At 54.7% G+C, this 13,301-nt stretch overlaps 1 protein-coding gene across 8 annotated transcripts in view; it reads left to right on the forward strand.

Moving 5' to 3' along the window:
• The window catches only part of GLI2 (GLI family zinc finger 2), a 252,688-nt gene that overhangs the window by 199,255 nt on the left and 40,132 nt on the right, over nt 1-13,301 (forward strand). For all 8 annotated transcript variants that reach the window (XM_035305106.3, XM_035305109.3, XM_054257716.2 and 5 more), the window contains 2 exons: nt 8,900-9,102; nt 12,782-12,967. In XM_035305106.3, coding sequence (XP_035160997.3) covers nt 8,900-9,102; nt 12,782-12,967 — 389 coding nt within the window. The remainder of the gene's footprint in view (nt 1-8,899; nt 9,103-12,781; nt 12,968-13,301) is intronic.

Consider the following 13,301-nt stretch of genomic DNA (forward strand, 5'->3'; position numbering starts at 1 on the left):
GGGCCTAGAGGATACCTGCCCAGCATTTCTGAGAAAGTGGGCACCTGGCCCTGAGCAGCTTGGCAGTGACAAAAAGGTCCTAGCTTCCCCACTCTGGAGCTCTGTGGACTCCACCCATGGCCCTGTGATCCTGGTGGGTGGTAGGCATATTGGCCCAAAGGCAGGGCTGGTATACGCATGCAAGCCAGCAGTTCCTGGGGCAGGAGGAAATGGCGTGTTGGGGCTGTGTGCTGGGTGGATTCTGGCTATGGGGAGTCAATGACCGTGAAATCCAGACGGCGGGTGGGAAAGCCCGCTCCAGAGCCCTGTGCACACTGGGGTAGGAACTCGGGGGCTCAGACACCTTCATCCACCATGGGCACCCCAGCATGAGAGTTCCCCTTCCCTGCCAGCCTGCCTCAAAGGGAGCATCTACTGGAACCTGGGTTACTCCGACCAATAATATAGGAGCCCTACTAAGAACTTAGTCTCAGAAGAACGGTGGCAATAATGATGATGATGTCTGCCGCCCCCCTAGGGCCGACTCTAGGCCAATTCAACACACTTTCCATGAAGAGTTCATTTACTGGGGCTGCTGGAACACGATACCACAAACTCAATGGCTTCAAACAATGGAAATGTGTTTTCCCACAGTTTTGGAGATCAGAAATCCAAAATCAGTATCACTGGACCAAGATCCAGGTGTCATCAGGGCTGTGTGCCCTTAGAGGTCCCCAGAGGGAGACTGTCCTTGCCTCTCCCATCTTCTGGTGTTGCCAGCATTCCTCAGCCGGTGGCCCCATCCCTGTAGTCTCTGTCTTTCTGTCGTGTGGCCATCTTATCTTCTGTGTCTCAGATCTTACTCTGCTGTCTTAAAAGGACTCCGTGATGGGATGTAGGGCTCACCTGGGTAACCCATAATCTCCTCATCTCCAAATCCTTGCCTTACTCAATCTGCCAAGTCCCTTTTCCTAGTAAGTTCTTGTTCACAGGTTCCAGGGGTAGAACGTGGACATAGCTCTGGGAGATCTCATGAGCCCCCTCACATGCCTTCCCTCTGCTCCTCACAACAGATTTGTAAGATTGCTATTATAACTGTTCAGAGAGGGCACACGTGTGCTCCCAGCCACACAGCCAGGAGTAAGCTGAGCTGAGCTACAGTCTTGTGCTGTAGTGTCTGTGCTCTTCCATGGACATGCTCCCTGCTTCATTCATTCATTCATTCAGCAGACATGTATTTGAGCATGCTCTATGTCCCTGGTATGTGCAGGACCAGCCATGTGAACAGAACGGATACAGGAGACAGGGCGCATGTGAGCTCGCAGCTGATGACATCTGGTCATCAACTGAGATGGACGTGTTCAGGGTCAGGGGAAGGAGCCACCTAACACAGAAGCACCACACAAGGAGCCTGACCTTGCCCTTGACCTGGGGCTAGGGGCGCCTTGGGTGAGGGGTCCCTGAGCTGGCACCTCTGGGAGGAGAACAGGGGTTAGCTGGGGAAAGGGATGCAGAGGGGAAGGGCAAGACTGGAGTTGCAGACATCAAGGGGCAAAGCTATGAGAGGCGAGCATGGCCTGTGCCAAGGACCAGAGAGTGGTGTATGGGACACAGAGGGGAGAGGCAGGCCCTAGCCATATGGGATTGGGGCCCCTCCCCTGCTGCCACTGAGGTTGTAAGTTACCCTGAGCAGCAGGCAGGTGGTAAGGTTTCTAGGCTCATGCCCCCAAGTGACTAGGCCCCCCTTTCTCTTCATCAGCAATAACCCTTAGACCAGTCTGGGGCCACCTGGGTCCCTGTGTTTCCACCTGCTGCTGCCACCGGCCTCACATGGCCATGCCCCTGGTGCTTTGGGACTCAGCAGTGCTGTCTGTTAAGTGGGGCACAAAGGGCCTGTTCCTGCCTGTCTGGCCCCACTGGCCAGCACAGACCTTGGAGCAAAGCTGTCTTTGGCATGCCAAGGATGGGCTCCTCCGCTGGCTCTGGCCCCGAGGGGGACAGCCCGCCCTGATGGCTGGTGCTGAGTCTGGATGAGTCAGCAAGCCCTCAGCCTTGCATTGTTCAGCTTCCCCAAGCAAGCTCCGTGACTGGGGCGTGGGGCCCCAATCCCTGCACTTCCTTCTCTTTCTCTCACTCCTTAAGGAACACGCCAGTTCCTGCCCCTGCACCTTGTTTCAGGCTGTGCTCAGGTCAAATGCTTCCCTTCTCCTCCCTAGTCCTCAAAGCCTTACTCATTTCTCAGACAGAAGCTACACACCCTCCAGATACACATCCCTCATCATTCTCACTCCCAGGGAAAGCACCCACTCTGAGGGTCTGGCATGCTAGCTTAGACCCAGCCAGCTGGGTGCTGAGTTACGCATGGCTGTTGCAGTGTGCTCATTGACTTGATCTCTCCTCTTGTCTCCCACCAAAAATCTCATGGCAGCAGATGGGGAAGGGTCCTAAGATTTGATGCTGAAAGGTGTGGGCTGGGTTTGCCCCAGCCTCTGAGCTCCTTCCATTTGCTCATCTGCTAGATGAGAGGGGTGAGCACTAGTTGAGCACCTGCTAAGTGCCTGGTGTTACACTGGCACTTAGCTTTCCATGCTTGGCTCATCCTATCTCACAGCTACCCCACCTGCAGGCAAGGGATCCTGAGGCTCAGGGCACGTAGTGCTGAGACCGCAACAGCACCCAAGCCATGATTCAGACCCAGATCTGTGACGTCAGAGTCCAGGCTCTGTCCACCAGTGGGGGTGGCCCCCTCAGCCTGCACTGCCCCAGAGTCAGCTTGGGGACCAGCTGAAGTTACACCTGCCAGGGGTCCACCACGTCAATCTTCTCGAGAACTGAGCCAGTGAGCGTGGAGCCAGCACAAGCCTGCATCTGGGTGGACCCTTAGAGATATCTGTGTGCGTGATCCAACTTCACAGAGGCAGAGAGGCTGGCCTTCTACTCCAGCTCTGCAGCTGTGGGCAAGTCACATGACTTCCTTGAGCCTCAGCTTCCTAGTCTTTAAAATGGAGATAATGAAATCTGCCTTGCAGGCCTGCTGGATGTACTGCGCATAGTAGGTGTTCTGCAAATGCTGAGGACTTTGTCAGCCGCAGCTCTGATGTTCTCTATCACCTTCCCTGCTGAGCTCTTCCTGCAGGGCCTCCAGCAGCACCATGCTTTCACCCTACCAGCTCAGCAACCCCTGCAGACAGAGAGAACCAAAGACCCCAGCCAAAGCTGCTGTGTAGGGCACATGCCCATCTCTGGTATGGAATATGTTGATCAGCTGGGCTCAGGTCACATGTCCCCTGCCAGAGCAGCACAAAGGAAGTGGGTTCAATAGAGACCCAGCCCAAAGCACCCTGTGGGGTGTGCCCTGCCCCCTCTCAGGCATAACCTTCACACACACACACACAGAGCTTCATGCTCCAGCCTTTCTTTGCACACCCTGGTTCCTTTGTTGGTAACGTACTACCTCGTGACTCGTATTCATCCCTCAAGACCCAGACCTAAAGTCACCTTCTCCGAGAAGCCTTCCTGCACCCTTCCAGACAGAATTAGAAAATCACTCCTCTGCTGGAGCCCTTATGCTGCCCTGAAATGACCTGATTCATGGGTCTGCCTCTTCCCCCTAGGCTCTGAGCTCCCTACAGGTCCCCAGGCACAGCCCTGTTGGGAGTGTGAACAAATAAGAAGGAACAACTGGTTGAATCAGGCTTAGATGAGCTCAGAGCTGACTGAGGAAGAAGGCAATGCATAGGAGCAGTGTCTAAGCGAAGCGGCCTGCAGAAGGGCTGGCTCTGCTGCTGGTCGCTTGGCCATGAGAGCGTGAGGTGTGCACATGTGTATCTGTGACATAGAAGACTGTGGCCATCTTTTACATTGAGTTCATGCAGCCAGCTCCGCCTCCCATCCTGAAGGCCATCTCTGAGTCTCTGCCCAGCTGTCAGAATTCAAAGCCTGAATGGACACAGCTCACACCAAGGCTGGGGCCATGCAGTACAGCAGTGTGGAAATGGAAGAAGAAAGGGAGGTGGAGGTTGCTGCTGGGGTCGGACTGAAGTGGTGGCTCAGACTTCACCAGCAGTTGCCTTTCCTGGTGAGGTCTCCATGGCTCGGTCGTCTGTTCACTGGCGCTGGCATCACCCAGCATGGTGGGACTTGCGACTGCAGCCTGGGATGGGGACAAGTGTGCAAGAAAGAGGGGCTCTGGGTCCTGAAGGGCCCGCTGTGCAGTTCGGAATGCTGCTGTGATTCAGAGCTGCTGGGAAGCTCCCGCAGGCCCGGCCTGCCTGTGTGATGCTGGCGGTTCTGCCAGTTCTGGCCGTTCTGGCTTTGCTTGGTCTTTCAGATGACCATCTCTAGGAACACGTGTGCCCCTGGATCCTTAGCGGTCATCCAACACAGTGGGCTGGGGGTTCCAGTTCCCTACACAGAGTGGGATAGGATTGTGTGTGATGACCAGATAGGGGTGAGGTGGGGACTGGAGACAGAGGAGCTGAAACAGTGGGGAGAAAGCTCTCCTGGCCTCAGGTGCTGCCCCCTCCCTGATCCTGCCCACACCCTGAGCCTTGCTCACCACCAACCAGTGTCATCAAGAACACCCACTTCTCTGTGCAGGGCGCAGGCAGGAGCTCCAGCCAGCCCCACCTGGGTTGGCTGTGGTTCTACCACCTGCTGTCTGAGCACCCTTAGCCAAGGGACCTAGTATATCTGGGGGTGTTCTCATCTGCAAGGTGGGCATAAAGTGCCTGTGTTGTGAATGTTTTATTTGAATTCAAAAAGGAAATATGTGCATGTGCCCCACAGACGGCTGGCACACAGTCGGCCCTGTCCTGGGGAGATGCCAGGTGAGAGCACAGCTGCGATCTCACTGGTCCTCTGCAAAAGAGACATCTCAGGAGGCTTCCTGGAAAAAGTGTCTAGATAGTCATTCATGGCTCCCTTGGCCAATGGGCCTTTTGTCTCAGGCATTGTGTGCCCTGGGTTCCCAGGTCAGCAGACCTGTTATATTCCAAGCTGGCTTATTGCCGAGGAGGGAAGGGACAGGAGTTAATTTGTGTAAACCCCCTACCAGCTTCCCAGCCCTGGTCTTTTCATACCACCCTGGTGAGGCACCAGAGAGAAGCAGTATTCTGGTTGAGGCCACACAGCTATGTGGGGAGGATTAGGGAGCCAATGCTCCTCAAAGGGGCAGGTAGTGCCAAACGCAGCATCCTGCCCTACCCTCCTGCATGCCTAGAGCATTTGCATCTGTCCCTGTGGGGTGGCTCAGATCCCCTCTTCCAGGCCCAGCACCGCAGCCTTTCCTGGCAGAGGGGACGAGCGAGGGTTTCTCTGTGCCCTTTAGTCAGACCTGTTGTGGGGGCTGAACTATCTCTCCACTGTCCCTGATAGAATCTGTTCTGGAGTAGGACAGTGGCCTCTCCTAGCTTCCTGCCTGGTCACACCATGGGAACAGGGAGTCCTGGACAGAAGTGCTGTGATGGGGCATGCGGCGCCTGGATGAGGGAGCCCCAGCCCGGTAGTGAGGCCCGCTGGAGGGGGCTCCTGCTTGCCTCTCACTGGCCACACAGCGTAGAGAATGACTCTCCTGTCTGGATGCAGTGTGCTCCTGGTCAAGTGCAGTGGTTGGTGCAATTTTTCCATACCCACCTTCATGGGGCCACACAGCCAGTGCTTATTTCATGGGGCAGCCATGAAGAGATAGTCCAGCCACCTCTGCAGAGACCCCTGGACATCCCTACGGAGCCCAGGGCCTGAGAGAGGAAGAGGCTGCCCTGGGCTCCACCTTGGCTCCTGATTCCCTTGGTGATGCCTGCAGTGGGAGGCGGGAGGTGGAGTCTACCTTCCCCAGACAGTGGCAACTGCACTGTGGAGACGAAAGCCCCAGTTCCTCCATGTGTGACCCAGGCCCCACCTGGTACCTCCAGGCCCAGCTGCCTCCATCGCAGCCCCAGACAGTGGTGTGCATGTGGCCATGACAACACCTCACTCCAGGCCTCTCAGGGGAGGCTCACCTGGCCTGTGAGATCTGCATCACCTTGACAGATCAGGCCTGCCATGTGGCCTCACCATGTAGCTTGAAATTCCCATGTGATCACTGGCTATTGCAGGGGTTGCTCAACTATGGTTGGCACACCCCATGGGGCAACCCTGGTGCCAGGGAGACTGGCATTCCTGGGATCTGAGCAAGCCACCTAAGGCCACTGGCATCTGATCACAGGCTACTGTGACCCCAAACCAGACTGGCATCCTGCAGGCTCTGGGAACCTGCCCTGCCTGGAATGTCCAGGAGGACCTAGGAGTCAGGACAGGAGGCACTCAGCTGTTCTTCCAGCCTGTAGACACCCTTCATTTTGCTGAGCCACACTCAGCCTTCCAGAACTTGCATCCTTCAGCCCAGGTCTCCCCCCAGGAGCTATAGAGAGGTGGCATTCTCCCAGAGCCCTCTCTTCACAACCCACCCACCCTGTGGCAGGATGTGAGTGTCATCCAGCTGCAGTCATGTACTGGAGCCCATGACAAAGACCTGCCCTTGTCCATGGGTGCATTCAGTCTGGTTCTGCTTCTCATCTCCGGGGCACGCATAGCAGCACCTGCTTAACAGATAGCAAAAGCTATCTGTTAAGCCCCCCACACTTCATACAGTTCCCATGGAGAGGCACCCACCTCTACAGGCAGGCTGTGTGTAAGAACGTTTTGAGGTTGTGACTTCTGGCTTATTCCTCAGTCTCCCTCCCATTGAGCTTAGTGGCTGGTACACAGACCTGTGGCTGTCACTGATTCTGAAGGTACTTCTGAGCACCTGCATGGCGCCAGTTCCAGGCCAGGTGCTGCATGTGCAGAAGTGCCTCGGATGTGCCCTGCTCCCAGGCAGAGCCCAGAAACCTGGCAGATGCACCTGTTAGCCTGAGCCTGGAACAGTGCACCCTGGGGGAACAGAGAGAAGGGATCTTGAGGCAGGAGAAGGGGCTTCAGGGAGGGTGCCACCTCCTTGGCTGACAGGGATGAGGAGTTGGCCACCATGGTATAGGGTGCAGGAAGGCATCTGAGGCCAAGGATTGGCATAGGCAAAAAGGCAGAAGCAGGTTCGTGGGATCTGCATGCCCAGGGCAGTCACATGTGCTGAAGCTAGGCAACCAGGCAGCGGAAGACTCTCTCCAGGCATGGCACAGCGGCCTCCCAGGGAGAAGTTTGTGAAACCCAGATGTGAGAACATCTGGATGTCACCTCTTTGGTATTATACTGTAAGCCCAGTTTTCATGCACTATTAAGTATGATCAGTAATTATCTCTGGTTTGCTCAGCCAACGGACAAATCATTTCCTCTCTGAAATAACCAATGCCAGCAGTGGCCTTTCACGTCCAGCGTCAATCCTGTGTGAAGATTGTGAGGGCCTCCCAGGCATGTCTAGGTTAGCCCTCGAAGTGTGGTTCTAACCCTCTAATAGCAGTTCTCCTCTCATGACTGCCCGCCGTGTCTCTGGCAGTTTTGGGGACTTTCATCCTCATGAAAACACTATGAAACAGACACTATTATGATCCCCATTCCACAAATGAGGAAACTAAGGCTTGGAGAAGTTACAGTATGATTTGGCTGGGATTCCAACCCAGGTTTGTCCGATTCTTTTTTTTTTTTTTTCCCCGAAATAGACTCTCGCTCTATCGCCCAGTTGCCCAGACTGGAGTGCAATGGCACGATCTCAGCTCACTGCCACCTCCTCTTCCCGGGTTCAAGCAATTCTCCTGCCTCAGCCTCCTGAGCAGCTGGGATTATAAGCGCGTGCCACCACGCCCAGCTAATTTTTTGTATTTTTAGTAGAGACAGGGTTTCACCATGTTAGCCAGGATGGTCTCGATCTCCTGACCTTGTGATCCGCCCACTTCAGCCTCCCGAAGTGCTGGGATTACAGGTGTGAGCCACTGCACCTGGCCTGTCTGATTCTAACACACTCTCTTTTCTTTGCACAATGTCAAATTATGGACTAAAGAAATAAAAATGAAATTTTGGTAAATGTGGTTGCTGGTGACTTAGCTGTGGTTTTGCAGCTGCTTCACTGTAAAATCTGATTCATCTTTAACAAGTGAGTTTTGGAGTAGATTACCTCAAAATACACCTGCATAGAGGCTGCAGGTCAGCAGGCCTGATGTAAGGGCCGGAGGTCACACTGAGTGGATTCCATGGCTCTTGGTGGGCATATTGGGGGACATGGGGTGGGGCCCTGGTCATGCCAGCCCAAGCCAGGGGCACCAAACCAAATGCATGCCTGGCTTTTGGGGCATCTCAGAAGGGTGGCTCTGTTAGCTTTAGGAGGAATTCTACGGAAGGAGAGTGAGGAGATATTCCAAGATTTTAGTTAGGGCTCACCAATTTCAAATCACATTGAATCCTGACCTTGAGGCAGAGCTGGTCACACCAGCCACCAACCATCCAACTGAAGCCAGAAATTCTCCACTTGCTTGACATCTCTTGCTCCCATTCTTTCTCACATACCTATTAGGAGTATGAGCTCCTTCAGCTTTACCCAAAGTATTAGTATTTTTATATTCTTTTTCATACATGTTTCTAGCATGCAGGCCTGTGCCCAGCCCTGAATAGGCACTGGGGAAGCCACAGTGCAGCTGTGATATGTGGGTGGCCTGCTGTGCCTGTGCTTCAGCAAGTCTAGTCTCGGGTGCAAGGTCCATTCTTAGCGTGGGACTGGCGGGTGGGTGCATGTACCAGCACGGAGCTTTCGGCCTGCATTCACTGGCTAATGCTTGAGAGTTCAGACTCTAATTCACAGATGACCAAGGGATGTCGGTGTAGCAGGTAGTAAGTGTAGGTTGTTCTGGAGACTCTTTCCAGGAGAGCCAAGGACTGTCCATGTCAGTTTTGGGATCTTGGTGGGGTTCCCTCTGTGTCCTCCTTCTTAGACGGTTGCCCATTGTCTCTGCAGGCCCCCTGCCCTGAGCGGCAGCCCTGTCATCTCTGACATCTCCTTGATCCGGCTTTCCCCACACCCGGCTGGCCCTGGGGACTCCCCCTTCAACGCCCCCCACCCATATGTGAACCCCCACATGGAGCACTACCTCCGTTCTGTGCACAGCAGCCCCACGCTCTCCATGATCTCTGCAGCCAGGGGCCTCAGCCCCGCTGACGGTGAGTAAGGTCTGGGGATGGGGAAGGGCAGCTAGGGCACTGGGTCAGGGTACAGGTGGCCTCTTTCACACTAACACTGTCAACTCTCCAGCCTTAGTCCCCTTCAACAGTGACCAGGCTGGCGTTCCTTCACACTACTCTGAACTACAGCTTTTTGGGTTTTATGCTCATTAAAGAGCCCTTGGTAAGCACTCTTTTGCATGCAAACCATATATGATTTACCATAATGATAACAGTAAGTAAGGGTCTATCCAGATAGGTCCTGGATTAGAACCACTGGTTGTAATTAACCAATATCTGCAGAAGCTGGTGTTAGGAAAGGGGACGTTGTATTGGGGTGTCTCGTGCAGGGATGGGCTGGCTGCTGCCTGTGTCTCTGCTAGATCTTCCCCTTGTAGGTTGACATAGGAGGCCACCAAGTGGCGGCCCAGGCCCTGGGTTCCAGGGATGAAGCTGTGGCATTGTGCCTGTCAGTTCAGATGTCCAAGAGAGAAAATTGATTGGCCCAGCTCAAAGATCAGATGGCCACCCCTGGTGTGACTAATTTTAGCCAGAAAAGGTACAAATATGTCTTTATATGCATAAAGCAGATCTAAAGTTTTAGACTTCGAGCCCTCACCCGCCCCACCGACAGACAGACACATGCAAACACATATTCATGACCTGGACATTTCGGGGCCAGTCCCACCCATGCCGTCTCCCTGGGAAGTACATCCTTATTCTCAGCATGGCGTGGCCCCATGCTGCCCCTGACAGCGCTCTGCTAGCCACTCATTGTTCCCATCCTTGGAAGCAACCAAGTGCATCTTCTTAGAATACATGAAGCTAAGACTTGACCTCTTAGGCTAGAGGACGTTTGCAACTTGAACTTGAGAGCCCCATGGGCAGAGGCTCTGGGAAACGTGGTCCAGCATTCTCCCCCAGGGGAATGTATCCTCTTCCAACTGGTGGGCGTGACCGTGAGTTGAAGCAGAAGCCTGGCTCTGAGAATGCGCAAGCTGGAATTTCACAATGAAAAAGGGGCTTCCGCTTTCCAAATGTGTAGAAAGGCTCCCTGAACCATTGACTTCTCTTCGTGGCATGGAGGCTTACACTTGGCCTGCTCCTCACCAGAGAGAAACCAAGCAAGGCAAATGGCTGTAGCCAGGGGGCTGTCAAAGGGCTAGCCAGAATGTGGCACCATTCCAAAATGGCCTTTTAAGGTCAGAACTCAGCCCTGACCTCTGCGTGTGTCCCCTGAGTGGCCTTAAGCAAGCTGAGGTGCTCTGAGGCCTGTGCTGCCCAGTTGCTGTCTTGAGGACAGTGGGCCCAGCCCTGTCCATGTCACTCCTGAGGACTCAGTGCTGGGATTACAGGCATGAGCATCGTGCCCAGCCCATCACAGGCTGGCCAAGAGAGAGAGGACACAGGTCAGGTTCCAGGTTCTGCCCAGCTCAACTAACACTGTCAACTCCCCAGCCTTCGTCCCCTTGCACAGTGACCAGGCTGGCATTCCTTCACACTACTCCTGAACAACAGGTTGAGGGGTGCCCCCCAAAAGACAGGTCTACCTCCTAACCCCCAAACCTATGGGTATTCCCTAATTTGGAAAAGCGAGCTTTGCAGATGTCATTAAGTTAGTGCCCTTAAGCTGAAGAGATCATCCCCGATTACCTGCACAGGCCCTAAATCCAATCACAGGTATCCCCACAAGCACACCCAGAAAAGAGAGACACATTCACGCCCACCCAGGGACATAGAGGGTCACAGGGGACAAGGCGATGTGAAGGCAGAGGCACAGATGGGAGTGCTGTGGCCATGGGCAGGAAGCTGGCAACCACCAGAAACTGGAAAAGGTAAGGAACCATCTTCCCCTCAAGCGTCTGGTGGGAGTGCAGCCCTGCCAGCACCTTAATTTCAGATTTCTGTCCTCCAGAACTGTGAGAGAATAAAGTTCTGTTGTTTTAACAACAGTTAACACCAAGTTTATGCTAATCTGTTACAGCATCCATGGGAAACTAATCCACATAGTGACAGGGCTCCCAAGGAAGAGGCGGAAGGAACCTGGCTGCTCTCCTAGGGCTGGGGCCAGAGGGCCCAGAGGGATGTCCATGGGAGGAAGGAAGCAACAGAGCACCCTCCTGGAAATGCTCAGGAACCAGGGACACTGAGTTCCACCCACTGCAGTGTAGCCCATGAAGAGCTAGGTGGACTAGGCACAGTGGCTCATGCCTGTAATCCCCATATTTGGGGAGGATCGCTTGAGCCCAGGAGTTCAAGGCTGCAGTGACCACCGAGCTTCAGCTTGGGCAACAGAGTGAGATCCTGTCTGTAAAAAAAAATTTTTTTAATTAGGAGCTGGAGGTGGTGAGACAGATCTGCCCCTGGAGGAAAGGCCTTCGACTGATGGAGCACCATGCTGTGCATGAGTTCCAGATAAATAGTGAGGTAGCTTCTGGAACACCAGTGTACCCACCCACAGCCCCATGACACAGCAGGCATCTGGCTAATTTGCATGGCCCTGATTCCTGCAGGAAGTAGACCAGATACCCTGAGGCCTCACCAGCCCTGAGCCAAGCTGCTAAGTGACCAAGGATGGCAGATCAGGTTCAAGAGCAGCTGGCAGGAGGTCTGAACTCAAGTCCTGTGTGCCCTGCTTGGTACCAGCCCCAAAGCCTGCCATGTGAGGCTTGGAAGCTCATCAGCGATCCGAGGCAGTGTCTGCCAGACCATATGTGAATGGGACAAATGGGATCTCCAGGGAAGGCTTTGGGGGAAGGTGGATAGGCAGGAAGAAATAGGGGAGGGCACTTTAGGCATGGACAGGGGAGGCAGAGGCTGTGGGTGATCAGCCTGGCTGGAGGCCTGGGCTCTCGGGAGATGCAGCCGGAGATGGCGAGAAGGAGGCAGAGGACGGCAGCTTCCATGGCTTGGTCTCTCTCTGCCAAGCACATGAGAGCTCATTTGGAATTTGCCGAGGCTGGCAACAGATGCTGTGGCGCACAGTGGCTAGGAGCTTGCTTCCTGGCTTCAGACTGCCCTCTTTGCACACCTGTGGACTGTCAATGCAGGTGCTGGGTTTCCAAGCTCCCGTTCGTTTCCTGACATCCCCCTGCTGAGGGCCAGCCTCCCTCAGATGCTCTGAATTTCATCCTCGCTGTGTCTTGCCTAAGCGCTGGGCAGAGCCGACCTCAAGGCTGAAGCAGGCAGCCCTGAGGCTCTGTGCTGCAGGGATAAGGACATGTGCAGGCCAGGAGCTTTAGCTGGCTAGGCCTGGTGCCCCGGCAGCCGTCTTACCCTGAATGTTCAGGCACAGACTGACTTGGCCCAGCCACGTGCCACCGAGGTGCCTCTGTTTGCACCTCCTTTTAACTTTGAAGACTCTGCTGGACCGTGGATCCTATTGACCTGGGGCTCCGGGATTCTGCGGGGCATGGAGGCAGGGGAGGAAGAGATTGTTTTATAAATCTGATGAAATGGAGGAGTGTGGAGGTCGGGATCTGGTCTCCATCAGCAGCCACACCCCAGCTCATGCTGGCCAAGCCTGGGACCATCACGGTGCAGACAGTGGGGCAGTGGGGGTGAAATGCCGAGGAAAGAACCCCCCACACCAGATGTGCGTTTCTCTCTTCTTTTTGGCAGGAAAAGGTGTGGCCAGTGCCAGGTTCTGATGGCTTCTTTCTCTCTCCTCTGCCCACAGTGGCCCAGGAGCACCTTAAGGAGAGGGGTCTGTTTGGCCTCCCTGCTCCAGGCACCACCCCCTCAGACTATTACCACCAGATGACCCTCGTGGCGGGCCACCCCGCACCTTACGGGGACCTGCTGATGCAGAGCGGGGGTGCTGCCAGCGCACCCCATCTCCACGACTACCTCAACCCAGTGGACGGTGAGTGCCAGCCCCGAGGGGCTGAGGATGGGGCCAATGGATCCTCCCTTGAGACTGAGGAGGTCACTCGCTGTTTCTTTTGGGGACAATGGCCCTTAAGGAGAGGTTGGGTTGTACTCTGATGCCTTCCAGGGCTGCTGTCCACAGGCACTGAGTCTTTGAACACTTACCAAGTCACCACGGGCCAGGAAGCGTTGTAAGCATCACAGACACCACAGCCAACAAAGCCGGAACTTACAGTGCAATGGGGAGAAATGCTAGGCAGCTCTGGGAATTACATGTCAAAGTAGCCAATTACAAATGGACGGGGAAACAAAGCAGGGGCCGGGAGTGG

Source organism: Callithrix jacchus, chromosome 6, assembly GCF_049354715.1.
Source record: "Callithrix jacchus isolate 240 chromosome 6, calJac240_pri, whole genome shotgun sequence".
Classification (NCBI taxonomy): Eukaryota; Metazoa; Chordata; class Mammalia; order Primates; family Cebidae; genus Callithrix; species Callithrix jacchus.